The 18,912-nt window shown below is 40.2% G+C and overlaps 1 protein-coding gene across 8 annotated transcripts in view; it reads right to left on the bottom strand.

Moving 5' to 3' along the window:
- Positions 1-3,389: 3,389 nt before the first annotated feature.
- The window catches only part of MIGA1 (mitoguardin 1), a 62,852-nt gene continuing 47,329 nt past the window's right edge, over positions 3,390-18,912 (bottom strand). For all 8 annotated transcript variants that reach the window (XM_048496867.1, XM_048496864.1, XM_048496863.1 and 5 more), the window contains 6 exons: positions 16,101-16,187; positions 13,376-13,474; positions 11,858-11,992; positions 6,286-6,339; positions 4,608-4,724; positions 3,390-4,469 (listed from right to left, as the gene is read on the bottom strand). In XM_048496867.1, the coding sequence (XP_048352824.1) occupies positions 4,251-4,469; positions 4,608-4,724; positions 6,286-6,339; positions 11,858-11,992; positions 13,376-13,474; positions 16,101-16,187 (711 nt within the window). In that variant the 3' untranslated portion in view covers positions 3,390-4,250. The remainder of the gene's footprint in view (positions 4,470-4,607; positions 4,725-6,285; positions 6,340-11,857; positions 11,993-13,375; positions 13,475-16,100; positions 16,188-18,912) is intronic.

Below are 18,912 nucleotides of genomic sequence, written 5' to 3' on the forward strand. Positions count from 1 at the left end.
GGAAGAAAAAGATAGCCATAAATCTTGGGAAACAGCTTATATAGGTAAGATTAACAAGATCATACATGCCCTGCTCCATTCATTTTGCTGCAGTGATTTAACAATGTAATTCTACTGCTCCATTGCTAGAAGAACAAGGTTGTGCTGACAGTTTAAATGATTCAGCCAGTACAAGGGACTCTTGGCACTTCCATCTTCCTGCCCATCCTACCCCATTTATGCCCTCTCTCTCTCCTTTTTAAAATAATATTTTTATTGATTTTCTAATTATGGTTAACTGGAAAAAAAGAAAATATAAAGCAGAGAACAGAAAGAAAGGGGGAGGGGAAGCAATACAGCTAACCAGGAACAGTGTGGGTATTAATTCTGATACATTGGAACATTACACAGTTTAAAAATTCATTGCCTTCTGTCCATTGGCTCCACAGCACCAGTAATAAACAATTTCTTGTATCTTCATCATTAACAAATGTGTGTTGTTACTATTATTGGTAGTCTTACATGGTTAGTTAAGTCTCAAGAAACAGAATTCCCATTAACTCTAGCATACTGTTAATAAGTGCCAGGATAGTTCACTAAGCTTCTTGGGGAAATTTTACAGCAAAATGCCCAGTAACATTGTTTTGGCAGTAAAGGAAAATGTTTAATTATTTTTTGGATTTTCATATGTACTTCTATCCAATACTTCCTAATTTTTTTGCAAGTCCATCACATGTGGAAGAAAGACCCAGCCTCTTATTGACATCTCCAACAGGGACTGTCACTTTGGCCCTTTCCGCACGGAGCCGCCTCTTCCCCGTCCCCCCCCCCACTCAACTCATCGCCTTCGTCGCCCTGCTGGACTCCTAAGACCCGCCCACACTGCCCTCCGACCTCCAGGGGTCGGAGGACAGCGAGGGAGGGTCTCAGCAGTCCAGTAGAGCGACGCAGGACAATGAGGTGAGTGGGAGAGGGACGGGGAAAACAGCGTGTTCCTGGCGGTGCCGTTCGCACCGCGCCGGCGGGAACACACTGCCTGACGCTGCCCTGGGGGTGGTGGAGGGGAGCCAGATCGGTGCTTCTGCGTTTTAGCAACGCCGCCTGTGCGAACGGCTCTCTGGGGACGGCGTTTTTGCCATCCCCAGGGCGCCGTATATGGCCTGTGCAGAAAGGGCCTTAGTTTAGTCATCTTCTTGATCATTTCAGGAGTTATATACCATCTGTAGAACAGTTTATATCAGTTCTCTGTTAATATTTGGAATGCAGTAAGTTTGAATGTTTTTAGTCCATAATGTTTCCCATTGTTGAAGAATTATCTCTTCTTTGAGGTTTGGAATCCATTTCACCATTCACACTTGTATCTGTTCTATTTGTTTCAGATTTCAGGAGAATCTTATTCTAGGTGCTTAGTTGCTCCAGATAAAATTACTGAAATGCGTTTGCCATGCATTCAAAGTCTTTTCTTGTATACCGTATATACTTGTGTATAAGCTGACCTACATATAAGTCGAGGCACCTAATTTTACCACAAAAAACTGGGAAAACTTATTGACTCGTGTATAAGTCTAGAGTGGGAAATGCAGCAGCTACTAGTCAATTTCAAAAATAAAAATAGATACCAATAAATATTTAATGTTTTTAAATATTTATTTCAAAGAAAAACCAGTATGGTATCAACAATAACTTTAAAAGTTCTGAAGTGGAATATATAACTCTCACAGACAGTATCTCTTCAGAGTTTCATAGGGAAGATGCTCAACAAGATCCCCCTCTTAAAAAGTCCCTACAGGTTCTCCTTCAACACGGATAGCTTATCATTACACAGTGAAGATGCTTGTGTGGTAATGGCAGCCACTGCCCCAAAGCAAGTCTTTTTTGCAGGTCTGCAAGCTCAGCTGGACAGAAGTCCCACCTGCTTTCAAAAAACACTGGGTGGGGGCCGAGAAAGGTGCTGGCAGTGGCTGCACCCCAGGGCACCCTGTGTGTGCCCTGCCACCATGGGCTCCAATGGTGCGGATTTCCCAATGAGTATGGTTCCCTAGCATTCATGGAGCTTCCCGGCCTGAACAAAAAATCTGTAACATAAACATTTAATATTTAATATTCACACCTATTCACTGAATATTCACTGTGAATGAAGCTTCTGGCCACCTGCAGTGCAGTGAACAACAGCCCAAGGCTTACCTGGGAGCTGCATTTGTGTCCACATAGCAGGGAGCAGGTGCAGAAAAACACCCTCAGCTCGCCACCCATTCATTCCCCACCTGCTCGCCACCTGTTCACTTGTGTATAAGTCGAGTGGGGCTTTTTCAGCACAAAAAATGTGCTGAAAAAGTAGACTTATATATAAAGTATATATGGGCAACATTTGAAACTAAAGTTCAGCTTAGACAAAACATTAATTTTAATGCTAGTAATTTTCCCTAGTCAGAATAGTTTGAGTTTGGACCATCTTTGTAGATCTTCCTGAATTTTTTTCCAGGTTTTTTACAATTATCTTTAAATATATTGTCGAAGGCTTTCACGGCCGGAATCACTTGGGTGCTGTGTGGTTTCCGGGCTGTATGGCCGTGTTCTAGCAGCATTCTCTCCTGACGTTTTGCCTGCATCTGTGGCTGGCATCTTCAGAGGATCTTCTGAAGATGCCAGCCACAGATGCAGGCGAAATGTCAGGAGAGAATGCTGCTAGAACACGGCCATACAGCCCGGAAACCACACAGCACCCAAATATCTTTAAATAAATTATCAGTTGCTCCATTCATACTGATCCCTAAATACTTAATTTTATGGACAAAAACATCACAGCCAGTTATCTTTCCAATATATATTATTTCATGTTCTGTTAAGAATTTTGTGATAAATTTTGTTTTTTTATTGTTGATCTATCCTGCAAAGTGTCTAAATAATTCTATTTGATCCATCAAATATGTTTTACATATTGTCAGTACAAAATCATCTGCATAACTTTTCATGTTGCCCATTTATGAAATCAACACATAGTGACTGACTAGAAAAGAGATCCTGGGGTTGTAGCTGAATGAAAGTGCTTAGTGCGTGGCAGCAGTGAAAAGGAAAAATTCATGCTGGAGATGATTATGAAAGGGACTGAAAAATGAACAGCCAGTCTGGCAATGCCTTTGTACAGATCTCTATGGCAGCTGCATTTGGAATATTGTATACTGTTGTGGTCAACCCATCGTACAGTGTTCATCATATTATACTGTGGAACACAGAAGAATGTCATATGATAGTAGCCATGTATACCACAAACACACTTCACAGGCAGAAAACAATTTCTCCGAACATTTAAAAGATTCAGAAGAAATGCTGAACTTTCTACAAGGTACATGTATAAAGGACTCATTTTTTTGTAGGAACTCAGCTTAAAAAAACAGAGAGACCAAAATGGATTTAAAGGATAAAGAAACATGTATTTCAGTATTGCTGCATGAATATAGTTTTTTCCATACATCTTTTCTTTAAAATATACTTCGAATGCTATATTCAAACAAGACAAGATTCAGCTCATTCATAGTTCATATAAAATATTAAAAGCCCTCTAAAGATGAAGGGAACTTAACTAATTGTTGAACCATTTACACTATTGTTTTAAGGCCCCACTAAACAGTGATCTCACACAGTACTGTGTAATGTAAGACTTCAGTGTACATAAGCGTAAGAGTTAGCATTTCATTATAACAGTGCATACAGAATAGCTGTTGTTACCCAATGGATGAAAGCATTCATTTCATCATTCACTAAAAATGATAGCTTAAACACTTAAAATACAATATCAAGGCAAGATAAATATATTGTCACTGCAAGTGTTATTTTATTGCACATTTCACTAAATACCAAAAAAGCACACAACTTTTTTGCGGGGAGGGCGGGGAGAATGGCCAGTTAGAGCTTTTGAGACTTTTGAACTGGTAATTTGTACAATACAAAACTTTTGAGACAAGCTTATTTTCCACAGTTATCAGTTTTAATCACAAATAACATATGTTGCAAAGTATTTTCACAAATAAATTTTACTTGACTCTTTTAAAAAACCAAACTGTGACATAAATCCAATGACAGCCAAAATGTCCTTTCCAGATATATACAGTAATATTTTTATCAGTTATTTCCATATTTGTAAAGCCTCCCTGAGTCCAGATTTAACAACATTGTTGGTTTGCTGACACCTATTCAAAATGAAGGGGTAAAAGTAATTCCTTGAAGGAAAGGCAACAATTGTGCTCATGTTGTGGAGTTTTTTTTTAAGGACCCTATAGTACTTTTGCATCCAAAAGGTTACTGGTCGTTGTTTGTCCATGTTCATTTACACAACCACTAACATGTCTCAATGATTCAGCTTCAAGGTAGATCAGAAGAAGATCTGTATGGTGAATCAGCAGTTGCATTAGGTCTTCAGCTAGACTCTCTACTGTTGAATATCGTACTTTTTCAAAATCAAAAATGTCCTTCAAGAAATAAAGAACCTGATCCTAGAAAATAAATAGTAAAAATTACAGTAATTTATATGCCAGTGGTGAAATTTTGAAAACATAATGCTACTGGATTTATTTCCCGTCGTTACCTTTTTAAATTAATACATAGTCAATTAATGTAACAAATTTTCATACCTTAAAGAATCTGCAGAATTCATACAGAGAGTTTCGAGGACCCAAAAAGCCCCATGCCAGAACAGGACTAATGTGTTCACAGATACCATAGAAATGTGCAAAGAATCCATCATGTACCTGTGGATATGATTAGCACAGAAAAGGTAAATTGTTCTCTGTCTCTGAATATCAATCACTGCAAATTAAGATGCCGTGTAGTCATTTAAACCTGTCAGCTAGTGACAGTAAGTGTTCAAAATGGGACAAACAAGAAGGGGGATAATTCATTTCAGATTAGGTGATATTCACTTTAGTCTTATTCAATTACCATCTTAACAGCACAATACTAAAGTTATTTTCCTGGGACCCCCATTGAGTAGTCTTGAACAAGGTTCTGAGGAGACCTGCTTAAGATTGCTACACTAGGTATAACTACTGGGAACTAACAGTACCACTCTATTCTGTTTTGGTCAGACCTCACCTGGAATATTGTATGCAGTTCTGGGAACCACAATTCAAGAAGGATATTGACAAGCTGGAGCATGTCCAGACCAGAGTGACCAAAATGGTAAAAGGTTTGGAATCCATGAGCACTATGAGGAGAGATTTAGGAAACTGGGTATGTTTAGTCTGTAGAAGAGAAAGTTAAGGGGTGACATGATATCTATGTTTAAATATTTGAAAGGATGACATATTTAAAAGAGAACAAGTTTTTTGCTGCTCCAGAGACTAGGACACTGAGTAATGGATTCAAACTAAGAGACAAGATAATCCACCTAAATATTAGGAAAAACTTCCTAACAGTAAAGTCTGTTCAACAGTGGAATATGTTGCCTTGGAGTGGGTGCAATCTCCTTCTTCGGAGGTTTTTAAACAAAGGCTGGATTTGTCTGGAATGCTTCGGTTGTGTGTTCCTGTGTGGCAGGGAGTTGGACTGGGTAGCCCTTGTAGTCTCCAACTCTGATTCTACGGTATAAAATATTTGGTAACAAACTTAAATTATGTTCATGGAAGATAAGTCGCACAGTAGCTACTAGCTATGTCTAGATGCAACAACCCTCTGAACTCCAGTTCCAAGAGGCAACATTGTTCATTGGCCCTCCATGGCCCCTGTTCATTGGCCCTTCATGACAACTGGTACACCAATGTGTGAAATGGGATACTGGACTATATCTGTCATAGTCTGATGCAGAAGGACATCTATTAGGTATTCACACTTTGAAATCATGCAAGTCAACTATAAGTCAGTGCCAAGAATGAAGATAACATGAGTGAAGTTAAAAACATTAACGATATCCAGCAAATCTCATTTCAGTCTTCTACAACCAGATCTACTGGGTCAGGCTCTTAACCAGTAGAATTTGTCATTAATTTTACCACCGTTTGCTCCATGCATCAATGGCAGGGACTATATCTTCCCTGTACTGATTACACTTTGACTTGATGCCATAGGTTTGATTTACAACTTGCAGCCAACTGTTTATTGCACACATTAACGTTTGCTCTAGTATAAGACTGCAGGTATTTCAATATGCATTAATTTTATAGATATAAAATAGTATTTGTATGGTTGAAACTTTGGGCAGTTTTTGATTCCCAGGATACATATTGCAGAAACCGATTACAATTTCCAGTTGCATAAGTAAAACCTGCAGTACAAAACACGGTCACTATCTGTAAACATTAGAAGACTATTTACCTTCATTTGCTGCTTTTTTTGTTTCAAAACAGACCAACAACTTGAAGCCACAGCCTAAATATGAAAAGTTTAAAATTATTTGTGCACCTAAAAAAATCTTTCCTGTTTATACATTTCAACCAGAATATAAATTAATAAACCATAGTTGTATTTGGACATTGACTGTAAATAAAGACTTTACTTCACAGTTGTCATTTTAACATAGCATTATTACAAGTTTAAACAATAGCCCTAAGCTTGCATTTATTGCCTTGTTTATGGCTGCTTGATTGCTATGGAGGCATTCCATTTGCAATCTGAGCCAGTTCTTGCAAAGCTGAAGGGCAGCCCTGGATGCATGCCCCTGATCTTCATCAAACACAGCATACCTACACAACATAGGACTTACTTCTCCGTGATATTCTCACAGGTAGCTGTGGGAATACAGCTACTCTACCTGATGTCATGCATCTTTGACATCTGTTTTCACCTTGAATTGCCAGCTCTGGGTTGGGGAGTCACTGGAGATTTGGGAGGTGAGGCCTAGAGAGTGCAGGATTTGAGGCCTGGAGAATGCAGGGCTTAGTCAAAGGAGGAACCTCTGTAGGGTATAATGCCACTCTTCAAAGCAGACATTTTCTCCAGGGTAACTGATCTTGATCATCTGGACATCAATTATAATAGCAGGAGATGTCCAGGTGCTACCTGGAAGTTGGCAACACTATTTGTACCATACATTCCTCAGAGCTACACACACTGGGTGAGAAAGTCCAACATAAATCTGTCCCACTTGCATTGTACAATAATTATACTCTATGGGGAAGTGGCTTCCATACAGCTATAGGTGAGAAGATATGCTTTCCTATAGCAACACTTCAGCAATCCAAGAACTGTAACTTGTACGCCAAGCCACAATTTGTAACTTTTGATTTTAGAGTTGTTCCACACTCTCAGGTCAGACCTTCTACTCACCAGTAGCACTTCTGCCATGTTGGAATTAAGCTTCAGTTTATTATCAGGGATTTACTCCAAAGCTGCCCCCAGCACTGGTTTGGAATTTCTACAGCTTTCCTAGGACCAGCTGGAAGCATCAGAGAGTTCTGAGTGTCATTCATATATTGATGACAACCCAGCACAGATCTCTGAATGACCTTGCCCAGTGGTTTCATGTAGCTGTTAAATAGCATTGGGAATAAAATAGAGTCTTGTAGGACCCCAAAGGCCAAGAAGATGAGCAAAAATTTCCCAGCATTACCGTCTGAAACCTACTCCAGGTAGAACTGGAACTAACACTGAATGGTGCCTCGCAATCCCAACCCAGAAATGCTTTCTGGAGGAACAGCATGATAGATGGTACTGAAAACCACTGAGGGAACCTGGAGAATTAACAAGGTCACACTCCCTATGTTCATATCCCAGCACTGGTCATCCATCAGGGAAACCAGGGCTGTTTCCATTCCATAACCAGGCCTAAACCCATATTCAGAAAGACCCAACCAATCCCCTTCATCCATAAAAGATAGATCATGAACACAATAGAATCATGAACACAATAGATGCCTGATCAGTGAACCAGACTCTGTACTTAAAATATATTAGCAAAGTTTAGTGGGAAACAGGCAAAGGTACAAATTTAACAAAATTTAAATGTGCTTAATAATGAGAGGAAAAGTGAGACTATAACCTGCAAGACATGCAGCATGGACATCTGTCCAGGCCAAACCTCAGGAAGATTTGTGGCTCAATAACTAAGCGGCTTTCAAATGAAGAACAAGAGGTGGAGAAAATGAACCATGGGAGACTATATATTTTCAAACTGAGACAGTGAATTAGGGAATCACTGAGATAATTAATAGATTGCATTGCATGAAAATCTGCAGGTCTGGACACAGTCAGGGTGTGCACATAATTGTTCTCCTGTATAAGGAGTTTCTCTACCCAGGCATAACTCTCATATTATTCTAAGTATAATCAGTGAGGCTACAACAATACTTTGCCAGATTTCTCAAGAGTATTCATTTTGCTGTAGAGATATCTCTTGTCTTCTGGCAGTGGTAGCAAAGTAGAAGGCAATTAGGAAGTGAACTGTACATTTCTTGAGATTTCTGGATCTGGCTACTTGTAAATTCAAAAGTTCTTCAGAAGTCCCACTGGTGTAATGCATGTGTTCTTATGTTTGTCAAATCCTATAAAAATTTCATTATACAAAGATTGGGTGGTTGTCTGAACTATGTAAAGCACAAGATCAAACAAGTCTTTATTTAACAACGGAACTTTTATGTTCTGAAGTTCAATCAGAATGTTATACAGAATTTGCAAATAGGCTCTTTTCTTGCAATGAAATTCTACCCAGAGTTATATCCTTCTAAGTCCACTGACATAATGTGCGTAGTTCAAAGGGAGTAACTTTTGTTGATGGAGGGACGAAAACATGATATCATCAGTTCTTTGAAACTAAGCAGGGTCAGTACTTGGAAACGAAACCACCAAGGAAGACTCTGCAGAGGAAGACAATAGCAAACCATCTCTGCTTCTCATTTGCCTTGAAAGTCCCTTGCTGGAGTCAATAAAAGTCAGCTTCAATAAAAAGTCTGCACTTTACACACAAACACACACACACACACAACTCTGTTTAGGATTGCTCTGTTAGTTTGCTTGGGATGATTTCTGCTAACCACAGAAACTTCTGTTCTTTGAAATATTAATTAATTTACCAAAATGATAACAAGCATTTGCTTTTGCAAGGGACTAAAGTTTTTGCTAGTGTCTTCTGAAATATATGGCTTTTGTAATAAGTTATGTAGAAGCCAGTAAATACATTTTATTTTTGCATTTCAGTACAATTTTAGCTTACATTTCAAGCCAACATGTCCCTGGAATACTTTTCATGCTGAAAGATGTTTTAAAGCCAGAACTATTTGAGACTTTTAAAAAAGCCATACATACTTTTGTTTTGACCACATTGTTAAAAAAAAAACCTTAAGAAAGAAACATAAATAGTTTTTGATACAGCTAAGCAGTTTTGTCCTAATAAGGATGGGAGCAATACAATCTACAGATGGCAAACCCAAGCTTCTGTTTCCCACAAAACATAACAGAATTTGAGTGATAGACTATTTTGAGCTAGGAGGTAAAATGCTACTGAAACCACTTAGACAGTGTGTTGGACCCAGTGATCAGTCAGTAGAAGGTGCTGTTGCTGAGGGGTCTTTCCTAGGAATTGGCTTTAAGATTTATTGTATAAACACTTTCTAAACATCTGCATATGAGAAGTGGAAGCTGACAGGCAGACAGACAGAGGGTGGCAGAATTCATATGGACCAGCTACCAAGCAGTGGGTTTGCAGTGAAGAGAGGGAGAAAATGGCCTCTGGCCTCTAATGACAGTGAGGTCAGTATCAACAGATGACTGGAAACTACCCAGTGTGTGTGTCTTTTTTCTCTTAGGAAATTTATTTTAATTGTATTATAAATCAAAGCAAGCGGAAAAAAGAACTGCTCGTGGCTTGAAAACTAATACAGGCCAGCACAACAAAAGGTTCTGAGCCCTCTGCAGTACCCTAGGATAATTCCAGATTCTCCTTTTTCGTAGTCCTTTCCTGTATCACCGGGGAACAGCTGCATTCCACCTATGTATTGCCACTGAGCTTCTATTTCGCCCGCCCCCCTCCCATCTTGAAGCTGGGACCATGTTTTCCATGCCTTTGCTTCGCTCTTTATAGTCAATGTTCTCTACATATCCAGTAAAGAACCACATGACCACAACAAAAGCAGTAAAGCATAAGACCATGCCTTGTGCAATCACCAAAGGGAATTGTATGCTCATGTCATAATGGCTAAAGTCTTATTCCAATAAATACTCTGAAGTACACTGAAGTTCTAGGTCCTTTAGATATCCAAAGGGCTCTGCATTTAGCTGCAAACTTAAATGGCCATTGATAGGGCTTAACCATGCTTAATGTTCTCAAGAAGGTCTCTCCATGAGCCAGCACCCACATCCTCGTCATGATAAAGATGAACGACAGCTTCTCTAGTAACAGGGACATTCCAGTGACCACGTCTGTCCTTCTGAACATTTAAAAATGACTATCTCAAATATGTCATATCTCAATACACCTAAAATAACAGACTACGTAAATGGTAATTAGCTTTTGGGCACTATAGTGGCGTACTCCTATTCAGTGCATTTTCATACTTTTGAATACCATAGGTAGATATCCTACAGAAACCCTCACTTTCTTGCCCTATTTAGGTACACCTACAGGGACCATGGTGGCCACTGTTTTGTATGGAATGCTGAATTAGAAGAGCCCTGGTCTGATTCAGCAAGGCAATTCTTATTTCTTACTAAAGTCCTCAACTAAAACCGTGATCCTAGCTTGTGTTCCTTTAATGCACTAGGTATTTGTAGAAGTTTTTGGAAGGGCTTCAGAGGAAGATCAGAAACAGAGGAATTTGCTAGATAATGAAATAATGAAGAATTCTAAAGAAAAAAAGAAAGTTCTCTAATGATTGAAAAATGGCTCTAAGACAAAGGGGTCAGATAGCTTCAAGACTGACACAAAGATCATGTAATCAGTGCTGCACAAGACTGGCTTCAAATATGGTGAGTCAGCTTTTGTAGTAGACTCCTGAAATTATGTATGTAAACACATACCACAGTTAGTTGGGAGATCCAGTATTCAAGCTTTATATATTTAACACACATTGGTAGACCAAGTACATATTGAGTGCCTGGTCATCTTGAACTGGGCAGCATTGGGGTGTATGAACAAACACACTGTCACACCAGCCTTGCAGTTGGTAACTGGTAATTGTAGAGTAACAATTTCTGAGTAAGTAGCTTGCAAGGAACCTGTGACATATGAGCAGATGTGGAAACATTGAATGGTCAGATTTTTTAAGCTCAGTTTTTAACAGCTTAGACATAGGGGGAAATGACAGATTTATTCACACTCATGTGCGTACTAGAAGAACAGGAAGAAGAGTTTGGATTTATATCCCCCCTTTCTCTCCTGAAGGAGACTCAAAGGGGCTTACAATTTCCTTGCCCTTGCTCCCTCACAACAAACACCCTGAGAGGTGGGTGGGGCTGAGAGAGCACTGTGAGGTAGGTGGGGCTGAGAGAGCTCTGAAAGTTGTGACTAGCCCAAGGTCACCCAGCTGGCGTGTGTGGGAGTGCACAGGCTAATCTGAATTCCCCAGATAAGCCTCCACAGATCAAGGCGGCAGAGCAGGGAATCAAACCCGGTTCCTCCAGATTAGAATGCACCTGCTCTTAACCACTATGCCACGCTGGCTTTCTACCTTTATTAAGCAAATTAGTAAGAACCCTACTACAATTTATTTAAATGTTATGGTTATTTTTAAGCAAATTAAAATTTGGAAAGCAAATGTAAATACTTGCAGGTATAAATATTCATCATATTATTCTCAGCTTCAAGGTTATAAATTTCTACACAAGCCAAAAAAATGTTTCCCATAATGCAGTTTTTACACATTTAAACATTGCTCAGAGGAATGCAAATGTGACCTACATATTCTGCAACAATCATATAAAATATCAAAAAGCTGAGTAAAATAATAACACTTACAGTTTCTTTAAAGGAAGAATTTAGCCAGTGGTTGTTAACCACATTCTGTATAGACATAGGTGGATTTTCTAAATCTTCAAATGAATCCATAAATATAAAGTCCAGAACAACATCATAGAAATTTAAATGTTTCACCTGTATTAAGATCACAGTAAAGTGGAGTTATTGAACATATTTGCAGAATTGATTAAATATTTCTGGTATTATTCACATCAAGAAATCCCAGATGGTCTTGTTGGTTTTTAATAACTTGCTTAATTAAACAAATAAAGATCAGTACGGAAATTGTAGTTTTGTAAACACAGGCCAGTTACACACAAGATGCTTGCTATGTGGTAGAGGTAAATGTCCACCATGGCAAGATTTCTTGTATGGACATATTTTCTCTAGCCCCACTTTCCACACTCTGTATGGCAAGCAAATCTACTTATAGCACGATTTTAATTTTGCTCTGCTGCCAGAGTGGGACAGATTTGCCAGTGGGCACAGCTTTACCCCAGACCTCTTTTCTCTGCCCACAGCCAGCCCACTCAGTCCTACCCTCCCACTCCCTCACGCTACTTTGTACGCTTCCCTCTCACCCTCCTCCCTGTTGCCGACTACTTTCAGCTACTTGTCTTGCTGTATCATTTCTATTTCCTGTGGCCTTTCCATTCCTGCATATCTTCAGATCTTTAGATTTTTTTTAAAAAAAACAGCCATGTGGATAGATTGATAAATTGATACTAATATTAAAAAATGTAAAAATAATAAGACTAGTCAATCAGTCTAAACCCCCAATTTGCCCCTACATTTCAGGGGGTTGGACTTGATGGCCCATGGGGTCTCTTCCAACTCTATGATCAACAGACTGGGACATCTGGAACCTCAAAGTTTTATACACAAACAATCAGTTATTCCAGACCACATTGAGAAAAGCCTGTTGGTCTTGATTTTGGGTTTACAGAACATTGGGTTTACAGAACATCGGGAGACAGACGATCATGAACTAAGGAAGCTCAGCAAATGGCAGTTCACATTATCTGTCATTATCACATTATCCTTTTGCGGTTTTGCAGTTTGCACGCCACCATTACTCCCCCTCCCCCACAACACCCTGCCATAAAAGACAGTATTTGGGCAAAGTGTACAGATGCCATATTCAAGACTTTCCTTTAATAGTTTGCCTTTTTATGTCAATATATTGATCTATCGATAGATTGAAAGATTTATATATCAATCTATTGATAAGATTAAAGATCAAAATTAAAGATTATATTAAAAATTAAAGCACACATGCACTATAGAGAACCTGCAAAACATTCCCCACCCCCAACGCAAGCAAAAAGTCAGCTGATGGGTAATACCTGTCTCACAGTAAATAGGGTGGTGGGTAATAATGTCAAACATGCCCCAAAACAAAGACTCCCCAGCCAATTCTGCTTGATGTCATGGGAATCTTGGTAATTGGTCACAGTAAATTTAACAGTTAACAATTACAAACAACTTAAGAGATCTAAAAGAGCAGAATATACTTACTCCCCAAGCAGCAAGCTCCATTTCAGTATTAGACCAGTGATCTGCTTGCTCTAAGAAAGAAATCATCTCATCGAAGACTTCTTCAAACTTCTTTGGATTCTGTGAAGACAGGCCAAGAAGTAGCATGAAAATTAAGCATGACTCCCTTTACATCTTAACTTTTTTAAAAATAATAATTTTGAATTCTCTTCAACTTGAACAAATTGATTTGAATTGAAACAGAGAAAGATGCATAATAATTAATAATCTCAAAATTGAATGTCTGGCTCCAATTCAAACTTATTTATGCATTGTCATAAGAACATGAAGCTCCTCTGTAGGTATCCCATCAATTTCAAAATTAAATGCAGTTCTTTGCACACTAAAATATGGGCATGCAGAGCTGTCACAGAGATAGAAGTTAATGTGAACAAATAGGAATACATATGCACAAATAGGAATACATAAGAAGAGCCTGTGTATGTAAAGAGTGCTTGGTTTGGGACAAGTAATTTCTGATTGAACATCAACATTCACATGTGATTCATATACATAAGCAGACATGGAAAATGTCTCTCTATCACCTGCTAAGAAATATGAAGACTGGGATAAAAATTGAAAAGTTTCAGGGGCAGGTAGGAACAGGGGCCATTCCTCCCTCTCCCCTCGCCAGAAGTGATGTTGCTGTGCCACTGGGCTAGGTCTCCCCTGCTGTGGATAGACTCCCACACCAACTAGCTGATTAGCAGCAGTGGCTGCTGCGGACATAAGAACATAAGAACTAGCCTGCTGGATCAGACCAGAGTCCATCTAGTCCAGCACTCTGCTACTCGCAGTGGCCCACCAGGTGCCTTTGGGAGCTCACATGCAGGATGTGAAACCAATGGCCTTCTGCTGCTGCTGCTCCTGAGCACCTGGTCTGCTAAGGCATTTGCAATCTGAGATCAAGGAGGATCAAGATTGGTAGCCATAGATGGACTTCTCCTCCATAAATCTGTCCAAGCCCTTTTTAAAGCTATCCAGGTTAGTGGCCATCACCACCTCCTGTGGCAGCATATTCCGAACACCAATCACACGTTGCGTGAAGAAGTATTTTCTTTTATTAGTCCTAATTCTTCCCCCCAGCATTTTCAATGTATGCCCCCTGGTTCTAGTATTGTGAGAAAGAGAGAAAAATTTCTCTGTCAACATTTTCTACCCCATGCATAATTTTATAGACTTCAATCATATCCCCCCTCAGACGTCTCCTCTCCAAAGTAAAGAGTCCCAAACGCTGCAGCCTCTCCTTGTAAGGAAGGTGCTCTAATCCTTCAATCATCCTCGTTGCCCTTCTCTGCACTTTTTCTATCTCTTCGATATCCTTTTTGAGATGTGGCGACCAGGACAAGGGTTCTCCTGCCCCTGGCAGGAGCCTGGCAACCCTAAGAACATGTAGTATGAAGATTTTGTATGTAAGAATTAGATAAAGGTAATTTCTGTGTATACTATACACATATACAGTATATTTGAAGTATAGGTTTGTGGTCTGTGTATGACTAATATTATCCACAATTAATATAATATGTGCACGATAATACCCTATTGAAGAGATCAGTGTTTTCAATGGTATAAAATTTAACTTGGTATTCAGATACCGTACGAGACCAACCATTGCTGTACAAGACAGTTTCTGTCTAAATTCTTTCATTTACTACAAAAGTTGTGCTTTCTAAGTTCAGTATTTTTTCCCTACCGTTCAGAAAACAAAGACTTAAGTAAATGCAATTTAATTATATACATAATTTTGATTCAGGAAAACTAACAGCACAACCCTTACTGTAACTGTTGTTCATCTAGTGGTCCTCTGTATAGACACATCAAGGACTATGCTTGCGCAGGGCCAACTGTGGAGCATTTTGATAGCAAATTAAGAGCTTTAGCCAAATATGGATTGCTTCCCTCCCCCAGCCATATACCTGAGCTAGCCACTTTCCCTAACTAGGTTATGTGATTAGGGAGGAAAGTAACTCAAAGGAAAGAAAAATGAAGAAACAAACTACACTAAGTAGAACTAGATAAAGAAAAAAACTAGAAAAAAATAGTCAAAGCTGTTCCCAGACAACCCTGTAGGCCTTGACAAAGCTCAGCTATCAGAGAAGTCAAATTCACCTCTGCTCCTCGCGGCAGCAAAAGAAAACAAGAGAAGAGATGCTCGGAGGTGGTTTAACATTGCCTGCCTCAGTGTCACGCCACTAGCATTCCTTGGAGATCTCTCAACCAAATACTTGCCAGGATTGGAGCTGAGGGTGTATGAGTGGACAAAGGTCACCCAGCAAGTTTCCATGGCAGAGTGGGGGTTCAAACTTAGGTTTCCCAGTTACTAGTGTGACACTTTAACCACTACACTACGTTGGCTCTTGTTCATTAAATCAACTAGCCTAGATTTGCATCTACGGCTTATTAGTCAAACAAAACAAAACCTTCTTTACAAGTACTTCTTTATAGGTATTCCGCCAGATTTAGTCATATAGGCCTGGCTGACAGTAATGCACATTGGTATTCTGGTCCAACACTGCCACATTTCTGGCTAGGTGTAATACTTTGGATATCTAGTCCTAACTGGCTTTCAGCCTCCCTTACTGATCTATCTGCAAAGCAGTGCTATATATTTCCTGCCACTTAGGATTATTATGAAAACTGTTGAGATAGTAAAATACTTTCCATATGCAGCACCTCATATAAAGGCCTATAAGAAAAACATGTTTACCTTTTTTGCCTTCACAGTTAAAGCAGACAGAATTTTTCTTCCACTTTCAGCAAGAAATAATCTATTGGCAGTATCCGAAAGAATTACCTGTAAAGAATCATCAGATGTTATAAAGATGTTACAAATCCAGAAATGTGTAAAAACAGATTAAGTAAAGCAATGTTTTATATATAGTAGATTACTCATCAAGAATTCAACTAGACAAGATAACTCATTAAAGGCGACAATCCTGAGTGACTGCACATGAGGCCATATAGAAAACTTATTTGTTCAAGAAAACGTGGGCTAATGTGTTGACAGCATTTACAAATCTTAACTTAATAGACAATTGTCCATGAACATAAAGTATGAAAAAAAATCCTTAGCAAGAAGACATGATGTAGGATTTATAAGCAGGATTTATATAAGTAGGATTTATACTGATGTGTCCAGATTTGAATGTGCTATATACAATTGTCTCCTTTTGCAAAGAAGACTAAGGCGCACTGCAGATTTGATATAGTTAGCACTTATTATAAAGTCACTATATTCTGAAAGCAGGTATCCACAAAATCAAGTCACTAAGGACAAGTTTTACAGCATTGTATAATGTGCAGGTTTCTTCTCTAAGTTTTCACATGTCTCAGTGAGCTTTGGAGCACATAGAACACAGGTCTCTTTTGCCACTTGCACCTACTATAAAGTTCAGCACAACATGAGGAATTTAATCTACACTTTCCCTGAACTCTCTGCATATATTTAAGATCTGAGGAGAAGGCTGGGATCTTTCATTCCACACTGAACTTTGGAACAGGTAGAAACAGTTTCTTGCGATACTTTGGCTGTTCAGTGTGAAATTGGAGAACTTAAGAGAAGGGAGCTATGTGCTGTCCATGGTAGGGAGAATTTCCTCTGGCAACTTCAACAGCCATTTATAACAAATATGTAAGATTTCTGAAAAGCAATGCCAAAGAGCTTAGAGCAGCATGAGAGAAACCTTTCCCCTAGCCCTTTGTGCGTGCTGTAGAGGAAACAGGAAAAGAAGAGTTGGTGGCAACTTGTAGTGCATCTAAAGTTTGGAAGGTTTGGATTCAAGTGCACAATTTCTCCTAAGTGTGAGTAAACCTTGTAACAAGTCCACCACTAACAGGCCCTCCCTACCAATCTCATTTTCCTAAGCAAATGAACAAACTGGCAGTAGAAGATGGCCAACAGTGGATGCCTTGTTGAGTTCATGTTTAGAAGTATCTATTAACATAAGAAGAGTCCTACTGGACCAGGCTAGTGGTCCATCTACTCCAGCATCATGTCTCACACCGTGGCCAACCGATTAGCCTGGGGGCAAAGAAGCATAGGGCTTTTTGTAATGTTGCCTTCTAGCACTGGTATTCAGAGGTTTAGAGTTTATTTCTTCTGAGATGTTTTATTTCTTCAAAGATGCATCAGAAATATTGTTTCCACTACCTTTTGGGCATTCAGAAGTGTAGTCGTGCCGCGAGGTCAGAGCAAGAACGAGACGAGACGCGGTGATAACATCTGGTGGAGAGCGCCAGCAGCGGGAGCGCGGGTGTCCGTGTTCCTAGCGACTCTGCCGCGTGCTGGCTCCTGGCACCTTTTATTATGATTCTAGCGGGGGCATGTAGAAGGGCGGAACGGGGGGGATTCCGGGAGAGCGGGAGAGCGGGAGACTGAGAGATCATCATGTGATGCATGATCTCACCTGGCTGCTACGTGCGGAGAGGAGCATCAGCGTCTAGGCCTAATCCTCACCTGGGGGCAAGGCCATTGTCCCTTTGTCTGGGACACCCGGTGGTTGTGAGCCAGGTAGTTCATGACCCATGACTCATCGGGGGGTGAGGGGCGGGGGAGCGGTGCGACCAGAAGACCGTAGGAGCGCCGGTGTTCCAGCGCTCTACTTACGGTGCTGCTGGGTCAGCAGTGCATCCCTACATCTCCTCACTTTTACATTTTAGAAGGGGAGGCCAAAATGTTAGGGGGTGATTTAAAGGGACGCTCGTAAAATGCTCCTCCGCCAAGTTTGGTCAAGCTGCTTGTGCAACATGAGAACTTGTTTATGGCGATGCAAGGGAAAGTGAGGGGTTTCTTAGCCACATGTTAAGCAGGCAATACTAGATACACACTGAATCAAGCAACACCCGACGATGAGGCACACAAACACGCCAATGCAGAGCTGTACAATACCACTCAACCATCCCCCCAGTAGCCAGCCTCCAGAGGGCTGACCACCAGTGGGGCAAAACGTCATACTTCAGATTAGGATACAACATCTCTTGCAGTTCACGCGACTTTCATATGAGAATCAAAATGGGAATTATCAGAAAGATTAAAAAACAACACATATCTACTGTACATTCTCACAACCTTGGTGATGCAATAACAACAACTAATCATAATAGCGTAACGATTGTCTAAAGTCTGCTTGATCGGAGTCCGGGACTCCCACTGGGAGGTCGCGAGGGAGACGAATTCCTACTGGAGAGGGCATGCATCAGAAGTGTTGTTCCCGCTTGGTAAGACAGCTGATGGCGTACTGGCGCCTCGGCTCCCGGGGTGGAGCTTTGAGGCCGGGTGATGGTGATGGCGACAATAGAGAGTCCTGGTAAGGCTGGATGTGGCGAAAACAAACTAACTCCTAGGGATTAAGATGTGCTACCCAATTGGTTTGCAGTTCCGGCACAGTTCCTTTGGAGGTCGGCTCCGAGGGCAAGTACTATACAAACGGGGAAACGAGGGGGAAGGGTGGCAGGGTTCGTGGAGGTTCAATGACTCCATGAGCCGAAGCTGCCACAGAGGGTATGTCCCGCCCAACAGT

Source organism: Sphaerodactylus townsendi, linkage group LG05 (genome assembly GCF_021028975.2).
Source record: "Sphaerodactylus townsendi isolate TG3544 linkage group LG05, MPM_Stown_v2.3, whole genome shotgun sequence".
In the NCBI taxonomy this organism is placed as follows: domain Eukaryota; kingdom Metazoa; phylum Chordata; class Lepidosauria; order Squamata; family Sphaerodactylidae; genus Sphaerodactylus; species Sphaerodactylus townsendi.